General features: G+C 29.4%; 1 protein-coding gene and 1 long non-coding RNA gene across 3 annotated transcripts; one reads left to right on the top strand and one right to left on the bottom strand.

Moving 5' to 3' along the window:
* Positions 1-16: 16 nt before the first annotated feature.
* LOC137807717 (respiratory burst oxidase homolog protein A-like) lies at positions 17-6,910 on the bottom strand. 2 transcript variants are annotated; one of them, XR_011080583.1, is made up of 14 exons: positions 5,924-6,910; positions 5,292-5,448; positions 5,162-5,210; positions 4,803-4,916; positions 4,286-4,714; positions 3,207-3,593; positions 2,401-2,496; positions 2,118-2,233; positions 1,667-1,769; positions 1,408-1,590; positions 1,151-1,271; positions 932-1,060; positions 695-773; positions 17-502 (listed from the first exon to the last, which is right to left on the bottom strand). XR_011080583.1 is itself a non-coding variant. In XM_068608483.1 (14 exons), the coding sequence occupies exons 1-14, from the start codon at positions 6,309-6,311 to the stop codon at positions 393-395; spliced, it is 2,472 nt and encodes an 823-aa protein (XP_068464584.1). In that variant the 5' UTR covers positions 6,312-6,910; the 3' UTR covers positions 17-392. The 2 variants fall into 2 exon arrangements, 1 of the variants encoding a protein (XP_068464584.1); XM_068608483.1 differs by having other exon boundaries at positions 1,151-1,282.
* Positions 3,402-4,995, top strand: LOC137807719 (uncharacterized). Its single transcript, XR_011080585.1, has 2 exons — positions 3,402-3,542; positions 4,219-4,995. It is a non-coding gene; the product is annotated as an uncharacterized lncRNA (long non-coding RNA).
* Positions 6,911-15,557: the final 8,647 nt, after the last annotated feature.

The raw sequence follows: 15,557 nt of genomic DNA, 5'->3' as shown, positions 1-15,557 counted from the left end.
TTAAACATATTAGAGATTGTAGTAAAAAAGGGATATAGATTAATGTCAAAAGTAAAGACCAGTAATTACAGAGTATGGTTGTAATACTTTTTGTAAAATTTATTCATCATTTATACTTCTCCTATACGTATGGTTTGCTACTAGAGGTCTATAGGAAAAACCGAAATGTAATGGATAGATACTCAACTTACAACGATGAATGAGGACTAACGTATTTTCTTTCATTCTTCAATTGCTGAACTACTTCAAGTTGGTATGTAGGAGGCACCAGAGCAGCAAATATATTTACAGATTCTCTGGCAAAATAAAGGGTGCTGCCCGGATTCTGAAGGTAACCCTGCTTACCTAATCAAGGCATGGGTACAACAGGTGTCATTCCTTCAGAAACAAGTTTAATAATTTTCCTTGTGGAAAACAAATCTAGTTGTGGTTTTGGTGGAAAATTTGGTGCACAACTTCGTCAATTCTCTTGCTAATTTAGATGGTCCACAGTAGAAAACCCCTGTGCAAGAAAACCAGCATTCTTAGTTAGGAAAATAATCTACCCTCTTTGGAACAGAGTTGGGTAAAACTTTAGCCTCTAAATTAAATTTCTATTTCAATAATTAAACAAGACACAGAGTTGGGAATGTATACCAAGTAAGGGGTTTCAGAAAAAAAATTAAGTAATCCTGATGAGGGATATTTTTCTTACCAATCTTAGCTCCTCCATGCTTGCGAGCCAATCTAGAAAATATGTTGAACCAATTTGGTCGAGCAAAATGTGTGTGTATCTGAAAATTTCCATAGAGAAACGGTTTTTTAATCAAGCAATAGCCTGAATGTGACACAAATTATTTCTTTAACGCCACTCCAGTAAGTTTAAAATTTGCTTGTAATTTATATAGTTTGGCTACATATATTGGCCAAAACTAAGGAGAAGTGCACTTACAGGAGTCCTGGAAACTGTGTCGGTGCCATTCTTGGCAAGATGCAAGGCTTGAATGACACTTAGCAAAGCTGAACGAATATCTCCTTCTGGATGTACACTGGTCAGGAAATTGTGCATCTCCACAACGGACTTCAAGGTTATAGAAAACTAGATTGGTAAGAAAATGCTCGAAGATCTTAAATTGCATCAAGATCAAAACAAAATTACAGTTAGACATACCTGCTTTTTGGTTGAATTTGAGATTTCCTTCATGACATCTCTAAACCAGTCAAAAGAGTTTGGCTCTCTTGTAACCCAATAAAGATATGCTTTTAATGGACCCTTTGTTAAGCTGCATTTTCTGAGACCACTCTATTTCAAATGCCCAAGTGTGGCATTTGTTCAAAGAAACAGAAGCAGAGCAATTGAATTTTGGTGAAGACATAATCATCACAGTAAGAAAATTCTTACATGAATAAACAAATAAAAAAACTTACATGATCAACTTCTGTTGTCTGGACACCTTTAACTACATCTTTTAGGATGCTAATGAACGGTGTGGCTCCTATTCCAAGACCAATTAGTACCAGAATGTCATATTTTACATGGTCTTGAGCAGCACAGCCATAAGGGCCATCTATGTACAGTTTTGGACATCCCTGTGATCGTGATAACACTGCCTGCAGATTGTGGAGCATTTTTTTGAGTCCAAAGAATAAGAAGCATACTTTTGCACTTAAAATTTGCTATATTCACCTCTTGGAATAGATCATATATTTGGTAGCTCCAGTCTCCGAGTGTTCTAATGTGCACACTGAGGTAGTCATCTTGTGGCCCTGAAGTCAAGGAAAATGGATGCCTGAAAATTTAGACAAAAGAAACTCAAATAGAACATCAATATTCATTGACCTACTTGACATCACAAAACCGAAAGAATGCATTGAAATAGGATATGTTTGAACAAATTTATCAATAAACACTTTTAGGTTGGACAAAATTTGTTTTGTTATAAATTAAAAATAAAAATTTAGAGAAGTTATATTAAAAAAATTCTACAAAATAACTTAGTCTGCAAATTAATTTTAAGTTACAATTTTATTTTATTTTTTATATTTTTAGAAGTGTTTATGTAAAATTTGTTCAAACAATTAAATAAAAATTGCACGATATCTTGAATGAAATGGTCACTTGAAGGAAATAAAAGTACCATTCAAAAGGCGAAATTTGAGGGCACTGAATGAATATATACATGCCACTATGGAACTTGAAACCTTCTGGTTTTTGCATTTTGAGGTACAGAACCTTTCCTGGGTAGAGACTAGCCTGCATGGACAAAAAGAAGAGGATAATATAATTCTTATCATTGACAAAAACAATAAAAGAAATTGAAATTTTTCACATTTTGGTCTGTACCATAAAATTTATTGACAGAACTTTAAGCCCACTGATTTTACAAAAACAGTTGAAAAGATAAAAGGCTGATCAAATACCTTCAAAATATCTACTTCGTAAGATCCAGATCTACAGGCTCTGAAGATCCTCTCTCCAGTGTACAATAAAACTGGAAAAGCAATGTACATCCATGTCTGCACATGGAAAGATTGATGGAAATTGAATTTCTATACCAAAATTAGTTCTGTAATTTTTTAAATTAAAGAGCTTTATAGGAACTGTTGCAATCCTGTAAATCACAATGTGTGCAACTAGGAATAAAGAAGTAACGAGGAGTTCAAATAATTCAGAAGAGGTTATAATTCACCCAGCACATTCTCAATGTCACGTCTTTTGTATACTTTTTTCGATAAAAATTATGTTCCAAAATAATGCACCTTAGAAAATAGAAAGAGCTAACAAATTGAAGAGCTTTATACCAACTTTTGCTACTGTCGTAATCAAAATGATAAGCAACTAGCATAAACTAGTCGTCGCAAGGAGTTTAAATAATTCATAAGAGCTAATAGTTCAACATGCACATTGGCCGCATTATCAATGTTACATTTTTATATATATATTTTTCTGTAAACAAGAGAGAAAAAGGTTACATGCATGTAATCTATGTTAAAAAGTAGAAAGAGAAACACAAGTGATGGAACACCAAGCTCGAATGATTAGTTTTTTTACCATTGCATGTACTGGTTTTAGATTAAAAACATTTTCATTATGTAAAAGCAGATGTTATAGTTTCACAGAGAAACGCCATTACAAAGGTAAATCACCAAAGTCAAGGCTAGAATCACGAGAAAGTAAATAGTAACAGGTAGAATAAGGATGGAAAAAGACATGAAAAAAGGGGTACCGTTTTCTCCATCAACTTGTCGGTCAGGAACAGGAAGATGGAGTGAATAATGAGGAGGGCGTAGACAAGGACAAACAAATGGTGGGAATACCAAAAGGTGTTGTAGCCAGTGACACGACGGAGGGACACTGGTAACACAGGTGAGCGACGCCTTGGCCACTTGGTGGCTAGTGAAAACGCAACGCCCATTAACACCACCATGGCTATCCCACTTGCCACCTCCGTCGTGGCCAAAATTTCTGCGTACGTTGGTCGATGGTACCCAAATCCTGCGGCAATTGTTTGCCGGAATATTGATCTGTCTGACTCACTAATTCTTGGGAAATCACACGCAAGGTGCGTTCCTCCGTGCAATATCACACCCACCACTATTCCTCCTGCTATAACCTGCATAAGTAACCCAAAAACTTCGTTTTTTCATATCATTGTTATTGTCAATGGCACAAGGTGCTTTTGCTTGTTTTTCTTAGAATTTTGGTAGGAATTCAATCTCAAAAGTCCGATCAATAATTAAAGATAGTCCCCTCTCTATATACATATTTCCTCACACGTTAATCTAGAGTATGAAAAGATTGAATATCTGCAATTAATTCAACACAGAGACTCGTCATCATTTGTAGATATATCCCAAATGGGGTCTCTGGAATCAATCTTTGATATTTTAGTAGACTTAAGTTCAACTGTTTATGACCTTAATTTAGATAAATACAAAAATGTCATACACATCCATCTTGTTGGTCTGATAATCAATACTTGAACCAATTTTTTTTTACCAAAAATCAAAAGGATCAGTGGTCATACAGGCATCTAACAATAATATATTCTCCTATCATTTAGTGAACTTGTTTACCAAAACTCAGAAGGAGTTGGTGGTCGTATACATGCATCTAACAACTATATATTGCCGAATCATTTCAGTGAATATGACATCTTATCTAACTTTCATACAATATTCAATGTTGTTTTGTTTATCGATATTAATTAATCAAAGTTTAATATGAATAATTTTTAGAATTATGCCTTAAGAAGTATAAACAACTTGCATGAAATGAAGGGGAGATTAGAGAACCTGTGTGTACCTTGTGGAAGTTGATGTTGTCGTTGAACGGAATGACAGAGTTGATGGGACGGTGCTTGCGGAGCCATGTGATGGTGTTTCTACAAACAGGGAGAAGAACAAGAGCCATGTTGAGTTTTAAGGTCTCAGCTGCACCTTTAGCCGTGGGAAGGCAATAACCCATGACCTCAAAACCTGATCTATGGCGGTACTGAACAAATTTCCACACAAATAACCCTAAACATGCAAGGAACCAAAGTAGAACAACCCAAGCACGTCTCCAATAAGTTCTGATCAGAACTTCTGTCCTTGACATTGGCTCTTGCTCTTCACAAAAGTCACCACTGCTAGAATGAACGTTTTGTGTGCTGCCTGTTGCTGCTGAAACTTGTTTCATTGGAGAGTATGCCTTTGACAGACTTGCCTTGAATAGAGACCCCATTTGGGATATCTACAAATGATGACGAGTCTTTGTATTCAGATAAATAAAATATGGAATAGGGTCAGTTGGTAATGGGGGGTTGAGGCTTGATTGGTACCTCAATGTAGCCTTTCTTTTTCTTGTCGAGAGATTCCATGATCAAAGAAGCATAGTTCTCTGCTTCATCATGTGTCACTGATAGCTTGTTTGTAGAAGCAGTTAATAAAATCGTCTGTATAAGGTACAAACTAGTCATACTCACAACAAACACTTATATACAGAAATATGCCAATTATAATTGACGGTTTGTATCCACAGCATCTATAATTAATTATAGAAACCCATCATAGAGTTTGTCTGCAGAAGGGTCAAAAAATCAACCCCAACATGCGGAACAGGACAAGTAACACATGCAAATTTAAGCAGCCTCACACCTGGTACAGTTAATTATGATTATCTCATTAAATAAATAATAACCTGCTTAATATCTGTCTCGGTAATTCTTCCATCCTTGTTTCTGTTGCACCTAAATTAAAGCAAAGGAAAAATTACTAGTTGATTTCAGAATTGTGCTTGAGAGAGTTTAGCAAAGTTTTTTTTTTATTACATGTCAAAGAAGATTCTCAATCTTGAGTTAAAAGAATTATCCTTCATCCGAAACCAAAGATTGTACAAATCAGCTTTGGTGATTTTGTATTTCCAATTATCGCCGCCTCTCAGTGCACACAGTAATTCGTTGGCAAACTCTGGTGATGACTGCATCCCTATAAAATAGGAAATAATTGAAAGTGGAAAATTAACACAATAATTGGAAGAATAAAATCAGAATTAAGTAAGAACTGGTAGGTATAGATAAGGCATCTGGTTTTTTATTATTATTAAAAAGGTATTAAGCTAAAGCAGACTTAAAAAAGAGAAATAAAGTGTTGAACATTGATGATTGAAATAAATTAAAGTAGGAAGAATAATAATTAAAATGAAACAAGTTGTCTTATATTCCGGCACTATAGCATATCCTAAGAACATGGCTAAGGTGGCTAACTGCTTTCCTCACTATGATGATTCTCTTGTGTTAATTGCCAGTGCCAGATGATAAACAGAAGAAACACGAAAAGGACTTATCAATGTCACAACCAGCATCACGCATTAATGCATCATGAATTATTGTATTTGTGGTCGTAAAACCAAGTGATATAATGTTTACATGATGAACTGTTGACTTTAGTTTCCTATTCTCACCAATGCAGAAGCCAAATTCGGACCATCTCACAACCGGTTCGGTGCTCCTTCCGGTTCGGGCCACTTGGTCGAACCGCTTCTCCACATCCTTCCATTCCACTCCACTTTGACCAACAAAGCCATTGATGAATCCAACTCCTTGAGTTGCTTCATTTTCTATTATCTGGGAACAGGTTTGTTCTGAACTCAAGTTTGTTGCATCAAGACCACCTTCATGCCGAACCTTTGAGCCGGTCGGAACCGAAGACAAGGAATGAAGGACTTGGGTCCAAGAAGTAGAGGAGGAGGTGGTGGTGGAGGAAGATAAGGAAGAAGAAGAAGGTGATGATTTGAAGAGAGCAATGAGGGATCGTTCGTGAGGAATTTTGGACTTTACAAGCCCATCCATTGATGGGTTGTGAAGAGAATTGAAGGTTTGATTAATTTGTCATGGAAAGGTAAGGTTTTGTTTCCATCATATTGTAAAGAAAATATGAATTGAGTATGTAATGCACAATAGTGGAATTAATAAAAAATCTTTCAGGGAAAGATGGTGAGTGGTTTTCTTGAGAAGCACTGAATAATAATTGGATTGATAAAGTTTGACCAAGAAAAGAGCTAGAAGCAGGTAGCAATAGCTGATGTATATGGATTTGTTTATGTTGTTTTACAGACAGATGGACAAGAAAGTGGCCATTTTCTTTCCTCTCTCTCTCTTTTCATGTACGAGTGAGTGTGGAATTTTCTTTGGAATAGAGTGGTTGAGTGAGGAAAATGAAAAAAAGACAAGTTATTGAAAGGAATAAAGGATCATGCGCATGGTTTGGTAGGATGTGAGGACTACGTTACATAAATTGAAGTTAGCAAAAGAGGTTCTGTTGGAAATTTGCCAGATTGGGAGAAAATGGAGATTAAGTAAGAGCAGGTGAAGATTGAAAACAAATCCACGCAATGGAAAGGGTGTGAGATATTGGTGCCTTTGTGTGTGTTTGTGTGTTGGTTGAAGATGGGAGGGAAAAAAGAACATGTTTCATTTGTAGGTAATATATGCACCAAGAACAGCTCATAGTATTACAACGTAAGCAAGCAATAGAAAATAATAGAACAATGATTAATTGCTAAAGGAATGACGTGTCTTTGCTACTTTTTCTATTATTATTTTTGGATGTGGTTTTCTTTACACCCATGCTACTACGGAGCCACCTAGGCCTTCTTACTAAATCACAATTTTTTTATTTTTATACAATTGTTTGAAATGTGTTAAAAAAAATATGAAGTTGCAAATTACTTCTGTAACTTGTGTAAAAAACTTCTCAATTCCAATTTAGTTATAAATAAGTGAAGATATAAGGATATATATGATAAGAAAAAAGGCATATCAAGCATAGAAAATTAAGTGTTAAAAAATCAAATGTCCATTGTGAAAGGTTTCTGTATGATCTAATTTATTTTTATATTGTTCGTTTGAGGATTTTATTTCATTCTTTATATATATATATATATGTATGTATATTTTTTCAAAATAAGAGGATACATTAAAAGTTATGTCACAACTTGTTATTAATTAGAAAAACTTTTTTATCCTTTCTATATGTTTGTATGCATTTTGGAATAGTCAATGAACTAAACGCTATTTTTTTTATATAAAAAAGTAGCATAAAGGCTCATATTTTAGATACGTTAGGAGCAGAATACAACATTCCTAAGTGAAGAATAACAAGATAGAACAGATGCATGAGAATAATTATAATTTGTGTTGGAATATCTTCTTACAATCTTATTAAACGAAATAGAATAGTAGTGTGTTAATCCACTAATTACAAAAGAAGCGCCCACACAGAAAAAATGTACTTTAATTTCACAAGTCAAACTATTCAAATAGAACAAAAAATAATACATTAAAAATTAAAACATTTCCACTAAAAATCCTGATACATTGTATTAAATATTTACTTAAATAATATATATATATATATATATATATATAATTACTCAAATAGCATGATTTATTGTAACAGTTTAAAATTTGGTTAATTTTAAACTTGATTTTTTTTTTAAAAGAGAATTGGTAATTTTAAATTTTTTAAAAACTGGTTTGAAAAAATTATTTTAAAAAAAGAAAAATAATTATTTATACAAACATATATCTTTAAGCATTAATTATTTAAAAATATGTAAATAAGAAAAAATTGTTAACAAAAATAACATTTATAAATTTTGAAATAATTTATTTTTGAAATTTTGGTTTGAAAAATTTATAGAAAAAGGAAAGAAAAATATATTAAAAAATAATGAAAAATGTTTTATATGATTTAAATTATTGATTTGTGAATAATAAATATAATAATTAAAATATTTATAAATGTAATAATTATTTTTACAAATAATTATTTGAAGAAAAGTAATAATTTATATAAATATATTTTTTTTTATAGAGAACACTATTCCCTAATTTTTATCCATGTCATTATTATAGGATTTTTTTTACATTTTTACATTTGCATCTACTTAATATCTATTTTATTTATAAATAAATAACTATTGATATATTTTTTAGTTTAATACAAAACTAAATAATCACTTATCTAAATGTTTAATTTTTTATCAAATTAATTTTGTCATTTTTTATTTTTCAATTAATTAGTTATTTAAATAATATTACTTGAATAAATAATTTTTTTAAAATTATAATATTTTAAATAATTATTTTTTAATATTTTATTTTTCTAAAATATTATTTCTCAATATTATTATCTTTCTAAACCTACATTTTTTTAAATATATTATTTTCTTCACTTTTATTCAAAAATATTTATTTTTTAAATATATTTATTTTAAGATAATATTTATTTATTTTAAAATTATTTTTCCTTTACTTTTAGATAAAAAATATCAAGTTCATAATAACCCAACTCTAAACTATTATAGTAGCTGTATTATTTAAGTAATTATTTGACATAATATATTATTTTAATAAATATTTGACACAGTATTCTACTGAAGTAAATAAAAATGTTCTAACTATTCCTTTTAATAAATCACATTCTGAAATTTATCTGTTTAAAAAAATATAAAAAAAACTCTCACATTTTTTCCAAGTATACCCTTAGTACTTCCCGTTTAATTAATCTAAACCACTTTTAATAAGTTATTCCAATTTTTCTAAATATTGAATCGTATAGGTATATTCAAATTAATGGAATACTATAAAGGTAATTAAGGTGAAGAGAAAAATTAGTTTTTCTAAAAAAAATTCCTTGGTTTAATTAGTTAAACTTTTAAAGATTAATGTATATAATTTAATAAATTTTAGTTAATGTAAATATCATTGTATATGAACTAAAAATACCTTCATTACAATTGATTAGTGGTGGTTAAGAGTAAATGAAGAAGACATGATGCAAGACAAGTAATAATTAAGTAAGAATATGAATATGATTGGGGAAAAATTGACAAGGTCTTTAGTTTCCTCTAAAACAATGAGAGTTTAAGAAAAAAATGGAAGTTTAAAATAACAGTAATTTTAAAACGGAGGAAATATTTTATAGAATATTAATAGGATTATTAAAAATATATTTTAATTTAATGATATCATTTATACGTTATATTTATACCAGTTTTGATGGTTATTTTTGTGCTAATTTTTTTTTCTGTATTTTTTTTTCGATCTCAAAATTGAAAATAATTGTAACTTGATAGTTTGTATTAGGCATATTTTAATTATATACTTGGTTTGTATTACAAGTTTATTGATGTGTGTTCACACAAAAAATAATATTCTAACAAAAATTTAATTTATTGGCTTACTAATTGGTGTAGACTTTTGTTCTAAACGTAGATGTTACATAACGTGTCATTCTAACAAACAAATTCTCATGGTACAAAAATTCCTTGTCAAGAGTGTATGATACATCTTCAATTATACATAGTTTATCACTGTCTATAATACATATATTATGATGTATACAGAGATTTTTAGTTTATTTTTATTTTTATTTTTTAATAATGCTTTAAAATTATAATACATAAATCACAATGAACTATATAAGAGAAAGAGTATTAAAAAAATCATTCTAATAAAAATTTGTATGTATATATATTTTTTAATATTGCAATTAACACTAAATAATATCCAATATAGATTAAAATAGTATATCAAATAAAGTATCTCGTATATATTAAATTATACATCGATATAGGTTATATAAAATAAAAAATAATAACACGCACTTGATTTAATATGCCCAAAATTAAAACTATTATAAATATTAAATTTTAATTTATTGAAAAAACAGTGTGATAAAATATAAAAACACACAAAATAATATAATGCCAGTATTTTCTTTAGTATCAATCAAAATAATTCTAAAATGTTCACTTAGTTTAATTTATTTTAAAATAAATAGTGATTTTCTTTGTTAAAATTATTATTTTCTTAAAATTAAGTCTTATCATACATCACCATTTTAAGTTTTTGGAGAATTAAAAAAAATACATATTTAAATTATTCTCGTTCTCAACTCTTAAATAATGTGGGTACTAAAACAAAATGTATCAAAATAAATTCCTTAGCCAATGATTAAAAGAATTTGTATTTATTTTTAGAATTAATTTTTTTATTTTGTACAAACAATAACAAGTTGAAATATCATAAGATTATTTATTGTATCTAAATTGGTATAGGACTTATTTTACACAAAAAAAAGCTTTTTTAATAATATTTGTAAGTGACGATGGTTAAATATAAATTATTTCAAAATTTTGATAATTAATGAAACAAGCTTTGAATAAAATTCAGTCAATTTTGATGGATGGTTTAGACTATGTTCATGAAAACAAATCATAGAGCAGAGAAATTAGTTCTTTATTACTTCAAATACAATTTTCTATTGTTTGAATATATGTTTAAGACAGTTTAAAGTACGAAATCAATACTCTTTTTTTTTTATAAAAGTCAGTCCAATTAATAAAGACGAACTCATATTTCAAAAGATGGTAATATTTATTATTGATGTGACAACTTTGTTCGTAAATGTTTACAAAGTTTGATGATACATAAGTAACTCCGTAAATGTTTACACATCGATTCGGGTGAATCAACTTGTCATAATAATTCGCTTATACTTTTAATAAAACAAATAAATTAATCATAATTAGGAGGGTTTAAGTGGTAATTGAAATATCAAAATAGGAAACTCTCCTTAAAAACTTATTTCTTAAGCATGTTTCCTAACTCTCAACACCACATGTGCTTCAGCACAACTTTTCAAACAAAGATATAGACAATCATTTGAGAGGAAGCATTGTAAAGCAATCATATTTTTTTATTTGTTTTATTAGTTTGGTTAATCTTATATAAATTATCCTATTGCGTTAAAAATTTAATTTGGTGGTTTAAATGATACCGTGAAGACATAATAAAAATATAATAAATGAACTTGGAAGAGTCAAAGTCACACTCTGAAATACTCAGATAAATATCTCATCGTGATGATAAACCGAAAGTGACACTCCCATGATTTCAGGGAGTCACCTCACATGATCTGATCAACTGATTATTCAGTCCACACAGGTAAGGGTCCACAAGTCAACCCATAAAGGGAATTTATGAGGGGAAAAAGTACGTTTTTTCATATCCTAAGAGAACACACCAAAATATTAGCACTGCGTCAGAGTGCAATCGCAGATACTCCGACCGGCAGAACAGCAAAAGAAATAACTTCAAGGAACTAGGAGACTATCAACATGTCAGCAAATTGCGTACCCAAACATGTATTACATGGACTCCATCATCCACACGGGTACATAAATAAAATTAAAAAATAAAATAATATATATACCTGTAAAATAAGGTATTATGAGTATGATAAAAATAAAATATGAACGGCGTTATGCATCTTGACACCGTTTTCGACAACTTATGTCATAATTATTCTTTTGAAGGGAAAAAGAAAGACTACAATACAAACAAGCGTGATGAATGAGTACGCAGATTAGGTTTGAGATTTAGTTGTCATCAAAATTAACCATGCTACAACTTCTGCCTATATCATTTTTTTAAGTTTTCAAATTAATAATGATAAAATAATTAAATTATATAATGCTAGTTCACCAACTTCCAGATCATCTTAATGAAATTTAGTTTAAATATTCTATAAAATAATCTCAAATTCAAATAGCGTGAACGGAAAAATGTTATTAGTATATGCTAGAATAATTAGTCAAATCCTTTTAATAGATTTTTTTTTTATCAGGAATCCTTTTAATATATATTAATAGTAAAAAAATTGTGAATATTATAGAAAAAAAACACTATTAGCTCGTGATTTAGTCTTTAATTTGTTGACAATTTAAGGTGGATTAAGTTTATGTTTTAAATTACCCGTTTAGTAATTGCATTAATTATTATAAATTTTATAATATATTTAGAAGTGAGATATTGGAAAAAAAGGAAATTGAATTTAATCCAGGGAACTTATGTAATGATTATAAAAATCATAAAAAACTGCATTATTAGTTTTACTCTAATTTTTTTTTCTTCCATTTAAAAAACACCATATATTTTTTAATTTTAAGATAATAATAATTATTATTTTTAACATATTTTTCTATAAAAGAGTGTTATGTGATGACTGGTTTTACATCCTTGTATGTGGTGTTTGTGTTTCTGAATATTTACGTTTTGCACATTTGCCTTATGTATATATATCATTTCTATCTCTTTGGTTTTATAATACAGTTAGTATTTTTCTAAATACATTTTTTTTTTGTCTTCATTACATGATATTAATAGTTTTCTTCCTCTTCTTTTCTTTTTATTATGTCTTCAACATCTTCTTCTGTTGCCTTACATCAAGAACTCTTCTTTGGTTTTTCTTTCCACACTCCTCATACCTTTAACACTATTATTTATTTAAAGTTAGATGATGAAAATTATCTGATATGACATCAACAAGTCATTGTCACTTTTCACGGTCTTAAACTTGTGCAGTTTTTAGACGGATTGATGGAAAAAACGCACGCGGAAGCAATACACACAATCACGAATCAACTACAGAAAAATAAACAACACATGATTTAACGTGGTTTGGTCGTCAACTGCAACCTACATCCACACGGATAACTATTAGGTTTTCATTATATCTTGTTGCACACCAATTACAAGTACAATGATCTCTTTAAATAGAGATAAATAGAGATAATAAAGGAACACAATGATTAAGCCTATTCACTAAAACATGGTGTCTACTCAGCCCAACCCAATTGGTCATGACTTTATACCCAACAATCTTCCACTTGAAATCACGTAACAATGTTCACCTGCGCTTCAACTGTGTACATGATGTCTTGTCAGCCTAACTCAATTGGTCCTGACTTCATACCCAACACGAATATGCTATACCTCTTAAATTCCTCATCCTTGAAGATGTTATCAACAATAATGTTAGTGTCGAGTTTATTCTTCATGAACAAGAAGATCAACTTCTTGTTGTTTGACTTCTCGCTTTCATGACGACATCAATGCTCACCAAGATGGCAAGTCTTGAATATGCTTCTCAAATACGGACCAAGTTGCGAATATATTATGCCACATAAGATCGTGCAAAGGTAAAGAAAGTCAAACTTCAATTACACAATCCCAAAAAAGATTGTTCTTTTTTATATCAAGAAGGATGTATATACTCTTGCTACCATTGGTTCCCTTTATGAAAACATGTAATATTTATTGTAGAAAATGGTCTATCCTTTTGTGAACATGTATTATTTTCAAGTCTAATCAATTACCATTTAATGCTTCTAACATTGTCTACAATAAACTTCTATAACTAGTATTTGTTGACATATGGGGACCTTCCCCGATTGCTAGATCAAATGGTGCTAGATATTATTTAGATTTTCTTAATGTTTTCTCTATATATATATGACTTCATCTCATTCATTCAAAATCGTAAGTTATGTATATTTTTATATGTTTTAAGATTTGTTTTGAATAAACTAGTCATTCTTTACAATTTCTACCACCTCATTTACTATCGTTTCACAAAATTGTGTTTATCTCATTTCTTTTTTTTCCCATTCACAACAGGATGGAAAAGCGGGTCGGGCCTGTGCGGGCGGACTTGTCAACCTACCATTATTCAGACATGACAAGTTAACATTTTGAACTTGTCAATTTGTATTGGCTCGACCTATTTAATCGGTTAATCCGGCGGGTCATAGGAGGGACAGACTAGCCTGCCAGTTCACCCTTATTTATGTTTGATATTTTTAAATAGAAATCTTATGCTTTTGGAATTAAATTGATATATAGAACTTTATTTAAATTAATTTTTGTATACATCATTTGATTTATTAAAGTATTGTTGATGTTTACTTTATTTTGTTTGACATTAAACCCTTTTTATTAGAATATTAAAGTTTGATTCAATTTTACTGTTCTTCCTTCCATTTCTATTGTAAAAAAATGATATTAATGAGGTTGTTTCTTCCTGTACCTCCATAGCTTATTGTGACACCCCATACTTTTTAAAATACCAAAAATACCCTTTATTCCATTGATGTTTTTCAATGATTTGGAATAATTCTGGATTATATAATCTCGAAGGTGTTTTCAATCCGAAAATATCTTCTAGATTTTATAATCCATAATGAGTTTCTTTTAAAGAAAATGTATTATGGATTATAAAATCTGGAAAGTATTTCTAGATTACATAATACAAAAAATATTTTCAGATTCATGAATACTTTTTTTGGATACTGTAATCCAAAATATACATTTTTTCAATGATTTTTTTTTTAAATTATATAATTTAAAAGGTATTTTTGATTCGGAAATTTCTTTCGGATTATACCATCTAAGATGTATAAATAGAAAAAGATTCATTTTCAAATTGTAGAATCTATAATGTATTTTTTTAAGAACAAAATTATTTTTTACCTTACCTATGTGGTGTTAGGAGATCTTAAGAAGATGAAGAAAGAAGTAGTTTCTCAATAATTACAATCAAATAAATAAATTCAAAATAAATAAATTATAAAAATATTAAAAAATTAATAAAAAATAATGAACCAATGAACCAGGTAACTCTATAATCAGATATCAATTTCAACACTTATAATCTTGTATGTCGGGTCAAAAATAGTTGCCACTTCACACCGTGACTATGTTATGCCACCACCGTTATGCCTCCGACCATCAATAACACTCCCATGTCACCACTGTTCTTCTATTTTGAGCTGGAAACAATGTCAGTTTTTAGAAAAAAAATTAGTAATAGATATAAATTTTGTTATTAATTATATATTATTTTATTTTTATTTCTCATAAATATTATTTATAATAATGATAAAATTAAAAAATATCACAACAATCCTATATTAAAAAATAAAAATACATATATCTTGTATTTTGTAACCGTGGATTATAGCAAAGAAGTAGACACTCCACCGCTAGCTGCTAAAAGAGACTTTTCTTTTTTCTTTTTTCCATTTTTTTAATGAAAATTCAATTACAGAAAAAAGTTTATTAACATAACTATTCCAGTTTAAATTTGACTAATTGTAAATGAAAAACGTTAAAAATGTTCGTTGCAATTAAGAGTATTAAAGGATAATAAAATCTAAAAATGTTTTCCTTTTACTACCATATAAACTT

Source organism: Phaseolus vulgaris, chromosome 3 (assembly GCF_000499845.2).
Source record: "Phaseolus vulgaris cultivar G19833 chromosome 3, P. vulgaris v2.0, whole genome shotgun sequence".
In the NCBI taxonomy this organism is placed as follows: Eukaryota; Viridiplantae; Streptophyta; class Magnoliopsida; order Fabales; family Fabaceae; genus Phaseolus; species Phaseolus vulgaris.
The sequence above is the reverse complement of the archived record's forward strand: the minus strand, read 5'-3'. Positions and strand labels throughout refer to the sequence as shown.

Bases quoted from the DNA above. Each gene is read 5' to 3' on its own strand.
- LOC137807717 (XM_068608483.1), bottom strand. From the start codon at position 6,311: ATGGATGGGCTTGTAAAGTCCAAAATTCCTCACGAACGATCCCTCATT. The intron at 2,497-3,206 runs GTACCCCTTTTT...TTCCATGTGCAG, and splicing joins ACAAGTTGATGGAGAAAACG to ACATGGATGTACATTGCTTT. The intron at 1,591-1,666 runs GTGAATATAGCA...CACAATCTGCAG, and splicing joins TATATGATCTATTCCAAGAG to GCAGTGTTATCACGATCACA.